Source organism: Poecilia formosa, unplaced genomic scaffold (assembly GCF_000485575.1).
Source record: "Poecilia formosa unplaced genomic scaffold, Poecilia_formosa-5.1.2 Scaffold535, whole genome shotgun sequence".
Taxonomy (NCBI): domain Eukaryota; kingdom Metazoa; phylum Chordata; class Actinopteri; order Cyprinodontiformes; family Poeciliidae; genus Poecilia; species Poecilia formosa.
The window spans coordinates 77,340-87,644 of NW_006800474.1; the positions used below are offsets into that span (position 1 = coordinate 77,340).

General features: G+C 39.7%; 1 protein-coding gene across 1 annotated transcript; it reads right to left on the bottom strand.

The window, feature by feature from the left end:
- Positions 1-690: 690 nt before the first annotated feature.
- On the bottom strand, positions 691-8,850 carry LOC107834164 (uncharacterized). Its single transcript, XM_016664977.1, has 3 exons — positions 8,704-8,850; positions 1,238-1,428; positions 691-1,159 (listed from the first exon to the last, which is right to left on the bottom strand). Exons 1-3 carry the CDS (start codon positions 8,794-8,796, stop codon positions 742-744), a joined length of 702 nt encoding a protein of 233 aa, XP_016520463.1. The 5' UTR covers positions 8,797-8,850; the 3' UTR covers positions 691-741.
- Positions 8,851-10,305: the final 1,455 nt, after the last annotated feature.

Consider the following 10,305-nt stretch of genomic DNA (forward strand, 5'->3'; position numbering starts at 1 on the left):
GAGTGACTAATCTAAATCCTTTTCTGGGTTAAAAGTAATAGAAACTAAGCAATGACTGTTCCTGTTAAGTATTTCTGGATTCCAAGTTCGTAGTTATTCTAATTCTAATTCTATTTTTGGGCTGTATAATGTTGATCTAAATAGTGCGTACTCAACAATTTCTGATATTACTAAAACTAAAATAATCATCTTCTGGGTTAAATAGGGAGTACTCCACCGTTTCTATAACAAAATAGAGGAAAGGACACATTAGGGGAGATGGCAACATTCAGACAAAACAAAGGGCAAAACAAAGACACGAGTGAAGGCGGTGATGTCAAAGGGCCATGGAACCACGTTGCTCAGCCTCCCGACAGAAGTCCGATAAAGGTGTTGTCATCAAGGCATGATGACCTTAGGAGCGCTCAGCTCCACAGCTCCATAGATACAGGAGGAGGTGAGGAGGGAAGAGCATTGTGTTTACATATCTTCAAGGAGATTAGAAATATGCAGCCCTTCCAAGGCCACATGGGGAAAGCCAATTCAGATACAGAATGTCTTAGGTCGGGAAGATTATAAATTTCAATCTTCCCTAAAGTCTCTCTGATACATCTCCCAATTATCCAAATTAGTTTGGTCGTTCCATTGAACCGAAACTAGCAACTTCTCCAAGATCGATTCCATTCTGTTAGTGAGTTTTGAGTCCTCAGCTGGGCTGCGAGTCTCAGCAAGACTCACATCCAACTTGCGTCTCTGTCCACACTAACAGTCTGAGTGTTCTCTAGTTCTGCCAAGTCCCTCACAAATTTGTCGATAATCCAGGAATCCACAAGCTCCAAACAGCAGAAATCCTGTTATGAATAAATCCAGGGTGAATCCCGCCGGGTTTGTCCCCGCAGGACAAGAGGGCTCTCTTGTGCCCAGTCTTCTCGTCGAGAAAATTTGATGAATTGCATTGAGAGATCGGTTGATCAGATCCATAATTTGCAGATCTGGAAGATGTGCAGAAAAAGGCTCCAAAAATATAGAAAAAGACAGGACAAAAACAGAGCAAGCAGAGCAGGCATGGGTAGGGAAGGAGCAGAGGAAAAAAGCGTCCGCCTTCATCGAGAGGAAGAGAGAAGAACTTTCTCTCATCTCTATACTGCACCTTCTGAGGTCGACTCTCAGAAGGTGCAACCTGCAGTCAGATGCCAGTGTTTGGAAGTGAAACAATGATGCATTCTAACAGTGTTGAGTGAAAATATAAAGCACTCACCAGAACATGATGGTAGCCACAGCATAAATAGTTAAGAAGAGCCAGATGATCAGTGGGTCACTGTGGAGTAACACTCTGCCGTACTTCAGGATGACTGTGAGAGCAGTGACGGAGATGGAGAGCTGGACAAACCCAGTGATGAACCAGGCCACCCAGTGAACGGCATTGTTCAGGCCCATCATCTTCATCACCTGACAAAGGAGCCCACTGGTTACACGGGTCTTCACCGCCTTAATTAACAATTAAATAAAAACATGTGCAACTCTGACTGACATTGGTCAAGGCCCAAAAACACCAAACTTCCAACTATTGAACATAACAGTGATGGTGCAAAGTTCATAGGCATAATGTTAAATGTACTTTGATTTTTATTTGATTTTGAACAGTATAATCTGTTATTAATAATGGGTTTAAATATCAACATTTTAACAAATGCAAGTTTCAGCAGTTTTTCTGTTTTTTTCTTTTTTTCATGGAATTGTATTAAATTGCCACAACAGAATGAGACCAGTATCAGTTACAGCATAGGTGTCAAACTCCTGCCCTGGAGGGCCACTGCCCTGAAACTTTTAGATGCGACTCTGCTGCACCACACCTGAATAGAATAATTAGGTCATTAGCAGGACTCTGGAGAACTGATCTACAGAAGAATTTTATTATCAGAAGAATTTTATTATTATTGTCAGAAAGACAACGAAATTGCAGTTTCAGTTACAACCATCCATCACACAACAACACAAGGGGAGGAGGGGGGGGGGCATAGTTGGCTGCGGCCTCGCAGCCCGACAGGCGCCGCCTTGCAGAGGAAATAGGAAAAATAAGAAAAACATCAGGCAAGGAGAGGGAAAAAAAACAGTCTGTCTCACACTCTGCTCTTTGCAGGCAGAGTTTGAGATGAAGAAAAAAAACCTCGACACTTAAGCACATATAAACACATATAGACAAAACAAGCCGGGTACGAGGAGGTGGTGTGACGTGAATATGGGTCTCATGTGAGTTATGTGTGTGTCAGACCAAGAGCCCTAACTGAAGCATGCGATTGTTCGTGATTGTCTGTGAATATGATGTCAGTTTCACACCCAGCATAAACAGTTCAGGGCCACAGATGTCCTCAGGGAGGGGAGGGGCAGCAGAACAGAGCCTTCTTTAGACATAACAGGGGAGGATAGTTGGCCAGCCAAGGCCAGCCCGGGCAGCCAGATTCCGATAGCAATAATTTGTTTAGGTCAGGCTGACATCAGTTTACTGCCTTCCTTGAAAGTCTCGCTGATGCTTCTCAGTGGCAAATCCAAACAGCCACATTTTTAGGGTCTCCTGCCTGATCCGAGCGAACAACGTTCTCCAAGGTCACACCAAATCCATTCTGAGTCCGAGATCCGTTGCCCAGCCACGGTCCTGTTCCAGGATCGCACCCAGTCTGCAGCTCAGCTCCCGTATCATCTCAGTCTGAGTGTAGATCACTGTACAGATCCCCTCAACCGGACCCGGCAGCGTCGAAGTTGCCAAAAACGGCCGCTGGCATCTTCCGAAATTTCCGATAAGCCAGGTATCCGCCAACTCCAATAAGCAGAAAACCTGTTATCATGAATCCAATTATGTACACATAGTCAACATCCTCGACTGACAGCATCGTCAGACACACAGTCTTCCACTTCCATGTAGAATCCATCGTATATCCAGTGAAGAATGTCCCGTCAGGACACGAAGGTTCCCCTTCACCCGGTTTCCCAGTGGAAAAAATTGTATCAATTGTGTTGAGACCAGCTGACCAGATCCATAATTTGCAACTTCGGAAGTTATTCAAAAGAAAGAATAGCTTCCTGTCTCTCTCTGACAGGGAGACAGAGAAAGTGCGTCCTCCTTCTTCGAAGGACGGAGCAGAAAAAAAAAAACTTAAATACTTAAATATCTGCAGAAATGTGAGGGGCGTTCTCACTTTTGTGATACACTGTATATTCTTTTAGACTGATTGGTCTCTTTAAGTTCTCCATAGGTCTGAATGTGTGTGCATGCACTGTAAAACATTTGAGTCAAATCTATCTTCTACTATTGAAATAAATGTAGCTGAGAGTTTGTGAAAGAAACCTGCAGTACTAAGTTGTGTTAATGTTTTATTCATTTTGTCCAACCTCCAAGAGTTTTAGGTTAGCGCTTAAAAAAGCTGAAAGAAGAAAACGACAAGAGTAGGGACTATTTCCCAGAGTGCTTAGTGGTACGTTTTTGAATACTGTGTTGCACCGTGAGTGAGATGGAAGTGTGTTACATTGATCTGACTCTTGTCTATTAAGACAAATGTCTTTTTAATTTGATATTGAGTAAAAATAATAGAGACATGTGTGTTCTTTAACTAGGAGGGGTCAGCATTTTTTGCATGTTGTGAATTAAATGTGAATTGCATGTTGCTGTAATTTAAACCAATGTTTAAATTACAGCATTAAGTTAAAACTCACAATTCAAGATTAAATAACTTAAAAATAATGTTTAGACAACATGTCTTTTGTTGTTAAATCAACTTTATGAACTTCATGTAAACCATGTTCATGGACTTTCATTTCCAAGTTAAACCACATTCAAATGTTTTACAGTGTAGTTGTTGTGTGTGTCTCTGTGTTGTCCTGGGATTGGAGTGGAGATCTGTCCAGGGTGTCAGCTGCTTTGATCATGAAAGTAAACAAAATCCCAGAATTCTATTTTTCCAGATTTCTAAAACCATTCAGCCCAATTCCAAGTGCAAGTTGTGTAAGAGGAGAACTGCCCTTAATGGGCGTGGCTAGGGGGTTTGGTAGCCACAGGCTACTCAGTCTGACCACGACACCAGCTGTAGTGGGGTTTGACATTTGGATGCTGCGCAGGTAGAAGCTGACAACTTCTCCTCAACACCAGTTTAAACAGAACCCTGTTGACCAGTTGGGACAGGCTCGTCAGGCTCAGGAGGTTTGGACTCTGAACGGAGAGCTGCAGCCTGCTTTACTTTAGTGAGGTAAGCTTGATGGCGACAAACAAGGGTGAACCCCTGTTGCCTCATGACCACTGCAGATAGGCACCAGCCAATCATAGTCCTGCAGGGATAAGTATCGTAGATAATGGATGGTTAGTTTCATTTCGTTGCACTGAGAACAAAAATGTCTCCGATTGTAAAGGTTGTAGACTCAGATATAATCCTATAATGCTTGTGGACTTGTGCCATCTATCACTTCATTAGTTAAGTTTAAGTCATTCATGGATTATCTTTTAAACATAAAAAAACTGAACCAAACCCATTAAAACAATGAATTTTCAGGGGGTGTGAAAACTTTTTTCCAGTGCCACAGAAATTAAAGACATCTTACGAACATTATATTTTTTTAAATCAATTGAAAATTTCTACATTTCTGTGTATAGTGTACTTTCTAATATTGTTGCTGATGTTATCTGGAGTTGAGGTTGTCAGTGATGTTTAGCAGTGGTGTGATGTGGGGTTTCAGTCAGGACCTTCAATAGACTCAACTACACCTGAACAATACACAAGTATTGAATAATACCCTGTGTATTGTTCAGGGTTAGGGTTACCCTAACATCAAACCAGTGTGCAGGACAATGCTCAACTGAGCAAATTAAAAAGGCACAACAAAAACTCAGTTGTGCAGGACAATGCAAAGACTATACACCACACCAAGCCACAGGCATCCAATAATATGCAAATAAATAAAATATGTCAAGTAAAATGCAGCCCAACAATGCATATCAGGCATCAATGTATATTTTAACAAAAATACACAGAAAACAGCGCATATAATTGAACAGCAAGCAAATTAGCAAAACTTTTCCATGTTTCCCAGTTAAGCTCAACATAAGTCCAAACTGCTCAAATAGCACATGTGAACAATCAAAAGAAAAAAATTCAGTAAAGTCTGTATAAGAATGTAATAGAAAAGTAAAACTCACCATTAGTTGTAAATAAAATCCATGCAAAAGCTTGTTGTGCTCAGCGCTAGCTGTTAGCCACTTGTAGCACTCACGGCTACAGTCTTTAAAATGCCTTACAAAGTTCTTACTGGTCTGTGGGTTTTCCATTATTTATTTGAATATTTTTATTGGATTTTCAGCAAAATAAATCCCCTACCAATACATTCACATCCAACCTCAAATCCACAAAACTGATGCATAAATATAGAAACAAAGCAAGCAAAAAAAAACAAAAAAAACAAAAACAAAAACAAAACACAAATCGTAGTTGACTTTATGCTGAGTTGTCTCTCAATATGGCACAAGAATGGTTGTCATATTTTGTAAAAATGTGTTGGCAAAACCGTCCACAACATGTCTCTGTTGTTCAACTTTGAGGTTTGAGAGCAAGCCTGCAATCCATCGTTTGTGGGAAAGAGGCGTCTCTCGACGGGGAATCAATGTGGAAAAGGCTACAGCTAAAACAGATGGACACACAGTGTACCAGAGGAAAAACCCCAAACATTACTGTGAGAAACTCAGACAGGGTCTTAAAGACAGCTCTCTTCAGAAGCCCTGCAATCTTTGACATTCCCAGAACGTATGGCCTAGTGTGCCTTCTCGGGTAAGCCTTGTCCGACCCTGGAAACAACTTTGCAAGTTTACTGTTTGGATCAGCCTAGTTCCCTGCTGCCACTATGACACCGTTATTCTCACTCCCATCTCCAGCTGCCGCTGTTCTTTAATTTTCTCTAATGAGGGCGCTGCAGCTGCATGGATTAATCAATACAATGTTGATATGATCCCTCTCTGTATGGGATCTACCGTCCAGGCATTCATTAATCCAACTGTATGCTGGAGTCTGAAGTGTTGATGAGAAGTATTTTTTAACAAAGCTCAGCAGCTGCAAATATCTAAAAAAGTTGGAAGAAGGTAGGCTAGATGATTGCTGCAGCTGTTGGAAAGACATAAAATGACCATTCCTGAACAGGTCTCTCACAGTAGTTATACTTTATTTGCCCAGGCAATTTAAAGTGGAATCAATTAAAAAAGTGGGAACAAGGCATTTGCTGATATAGGAGCTGCCAGGAGACCCTGTTTTTGCTTGAAATGGATCCTAAGTTGTTCCAGATCTAAATCACTCCCAGTGTAACCGTGTTAATTGTAATCAGTCATTTATCTAGTGGCAGTGGCGAGCAAAAAACTGAGGCGAGTGAACCAGATTTACAAGAGTTTTGTTCCATAAGTGACCAAACAGGGCTGTTTCATTTTCCCCAGGCTTAAACTAGAAAGAAAGTTTACAGATATTAGCAGCCCAGTAAAAGTGTGTTTAATTAGGCAGAGCCACACCTCTCTCCTTCTCTGGCCTCTCCAAAAACTTGTGTGAAAACTTTTTCAAGGTTGGATTTTTAGCCCTCCAAGGGTCAGCCACCCCGTATGTCTGCATAAACAAGTTAATGCATTGAGCTCATTTGGCCAGTGCTCTGTATGGGATTCGAGAAATCGATTACATTATGCGAGTCCAAAATTGGGAGAAGTGCAAAAAAGTTTTTAGAGAATTGCATACTGTCCCAATTTGGAACATAAATGTTGGCAAGGACAACAGGGATTTCAAATAGATTACCTTCTACAATAATGAAGTGACCATTCCTATCTCTGATAGTGGAAGTTTCCTCAGAAAGAACATCCCTGTGTGGATGGGAACCTCCCACCCACTGGCATTAAATTAGTGATACACTTGAGTGAAACCAGCCCTTTTCAGCCTGTTATGATTCTTGTTTAACAGATGTGTTTCTGTTAAACAATGACTTCATGGTTGGCTGTGACACAACCATTAAGTTGTGTCACAGCTATTTTGATCTTCACCTTATGCATCAGGGTTTCCCCCAGAAAACTTGCTAAGCCCAGTGATCGAGGTGCCGAGGCGGTCCACCGTGTTTGTATTAAAAGATGTTAAGTAGACAGGAAATGTGAAAATATTACTGGGTAATTATATGTTACTGGAAAACATCACCAGTGAAATGTTGTTTAAACCCACAACTAGTCTTAAAAACAACAAATCAAAAAATACAATTAAAATGAATATCAATTATTTGCACTTCTGTTTAATACAAATTAAGTCAGCGGCTCCATGAGGTTCCCCAGAGCTACAAGGGCCCATAAATGCTGATATTTTAACACAGACTACAGATACATAAATGCAACATTTGTTGCATTTAACCCAGTGTTGGGCCTGAAGGAGCAACACTGTCATTGTGGAGGCCCCTCTATGCTACACGCAGTCATGTCAATAACGCGTTACTATGTAATGAATTACTGACATTGAACCACTTTTTTCAGTTACGAGTAATCTAACGTGTTGCTATTTCAAATCCAGTAGTCAGACTACAGTTACTTATCGAAATCACTTTGCATTACTATCTTCTTTTGGAATTTCATTTTATTTCCTCTACGCGTCTTTTATTCCCTCTATCGCCGTTTTTACGCGACAGTATCAGCAGCGACAGAAATGTAAATAATGGAGGGAGATGAGCATTTTGTTGGTGGAAAAACAGGAACTTTTTTGAGTTTCTGTTTCCAAGTCCGATTATTATAAGCAGCTTTCCACTTGGTTTTTCTAAAATCACTTGCAGATTGAATGAGTCACGGGTTGCTGTTTTTGGGCTTGGAAATAAGCAGACAGACCCCAGAAGTTGTCTGACATCCAGTTAGTTTTAGTCAGACTCTCCTTGTCCATCATTTCCCAGATGATCCGTCCTGCTGTGTCTTTGTTAATGTTAATATATAACTTCTGAATGATGTTGAGCTTCGCGTTGCGCTCCAGAAAACTGGAACCATCGAGACTATTAAGAACAGCGCAATAAACGTGAAAACAGCCACGAATGAACGTGTTCGTAAAATTGTGCAACTTAAAGCCATTATAATTATTAAGATAAGTGTCACAAATCTGTGCAGCGGGACATCTGAGTTGTGGAGCGGCAGCAGGAGCTCCGACACCAAACGCAAAGCCGTAACCTGGAGGCTGGGGTGGGGGCTGGGGGGTAAAATCCTGTTTATAGTTTTCCAGACAATACTGGAACACACAAATAACTAAAGATTTTTTTGTACTGTTGTAACCATGAAACAATCTCCCCTTCAGTTCAACCATATAAGTGGAGACACATTGTTGATGTTACCATTATAAAATAACTTGTAATTAAGTATTGGCAAAGATCAATGTAATATTCACAGGTGGTGGAGCGTTGTTGTTAGCAGCTGCTTAAAGTAACTAAAAAAAGACACTTTTAATGTAACTTAGTTATTTTCCAAATCAAGTAATCAGTAATCTAAGTTACTTTTTCAAAGAGTAATCAGTAATCCGATTAAAGATACTTTTTCAAAGCAACTATGCCATCACTGGCTACACGTGATGCAATACAAATCAAATCAGTCAGTGCTGACGTTAAATAAAAACTCCAAATAATAAAATACAAGCAGAGATCAGCGAGGATAAATCACAACTAGCCTGACATGAAACCATGGCGACAAGTCAACAGTCTGACCTCTTTGAGCCGATGTTCTTTCTCTGCTACTATGTGCTGAATCATCATAGCTACGGAATATACCCAGGATATCACCATGCAGAGGGGCATCATGTGCTCAATCACAAACAGGAAACTAGAGGGAACAGAAAGGAGACAACCATTAGACCACACTTCATTGCAAATGCAGAGTTTTCATTTCATAAGAGCAAAACTAAAAAGTTTCAAAAACTATGGAAGAATTTTACTGCCGAGAGCACACATTTTCAGTCTGGAAGCAGGAGTTCATGGCTTTCTTCTCAAAACTTATAATGCTTCTAGTGAGAACGTCTGCTCTCTTTCAAATATTTATTGTGATTTCTCAAATCACTCTCGCACTCAAAACTTGTCTCTGTTTGGATCAAATCTCCGCTCGCAAACATCTCTGCTCACTTGCAAATTCTTTTCTGCTCTCTCAAAGCAAAAAGTACCATCACCTGGCGACCTCTCAGCCAATGGAATGAAAGCAAGTACACCTCACTGCAGCAAACAGAAAAGGGCAAGAACGGACCACTGGCAGACTCATACCTTATTTGGAAATCCGGAATTGAAGGGGGCGCTATTTCCTATATTATCCATGGTCTCCTGTTTTTATTTTCTTTTGAAATCTGTGACATATCTTTATTTTTAGGAAGGAGTTTCACTCTCGGCATGTATTTAAACTTGTCTCTTTAAATACATGCTGTCTCTTTCTGTGTACTTCTAAATCTGCTCCTTAGTTGCATCTTTAGGGTCTACTACTGCCTCTATTGGTGTGGGGGTGGTAACACAACTAAAATAACTACAGTATATTACTAAATTAGAATAGCACAGTCTTCATCATTTACTATTAATTCCAGCATTATTGGCACCGTAAAAAATAAATTCTCTACTAAAAGACCATAATTTTTTAGTTTCTTGATCATGTAGAGCTAATAAAATGACATAAACAAGACCTTTGTATATTACAAACAATCAATTATAAGAGGAATAAAAGAAATAAGGAGACATGAAAAGCAACATGATCAACTATGATAAAAATACTATTTACAATGTGTACATAAGAAAGTTAATTGAGCAAAAGTCAATAACGAACAAATGAATTAGGTTCACAGAAAAAAAAAAACAAATCTGGTTGTTACAACCAGGGTTGTTGAACAGATACAAGGAAAAATTCACATTTTTGCTTTTATGGTGCCATATTAGTCTGAGAGAATTTTTGTTGGTAGAGTCTTATACATAGTAAAAAAAATAATATGAAACACTATTTAATCTATCATGGTGGAAATTTTCCTTAGACTCCAAAACAATAAAATAAAACACATTCATAGAATTACAATATCAACAATTTGTGCATCCAGTAAAACACTTCGCATGCTATAGGTAAATGTTATCATTTAGTTTGGTAAAAAATAATTATTGCATTGTCAATAAATTACTTCTAATCGATGTTCTATACCAGAGGGAAACAGTAACACCTTTGTTTTTTGTTTCTTTTTAGGATGTAGAACTCAGAGGTTCAAACTGATGAAAAACAATGGATGCTCTCTGCTAAAATATTTCTTGATGTCTTCCATGTTCTTTCAGCAAACAGTTGAGACAGAG

What these genes read in the sequence shown, in the direction of transcription:
- LOC107834164 (XM_016664977.1), bottom strand. Translation starts at nt 8,796, where the DNA reads ATGATGCCCCTCTGCATGGTGATATCCTGGGTATATTCCGTAGCTATG. An exon ending in AAGAACATCGGCTCAAAGAG is followed by an intron (nt 1,429 to 8,703) that starts GTCAGACTGTTG and finishes CTCCTTTGTCAG; the next exon opens with GTGATGAAGATGATGGGCCT. An exon ending in GTGGCTACCATCATGTTCTG is followed by an intron (nt 1,160 to 1,237) that starts GTGAGTGCTTTA and finishes ATCTGACTGCAG; the next exon opens with GTTGCACCTTCTGAGAGTCG.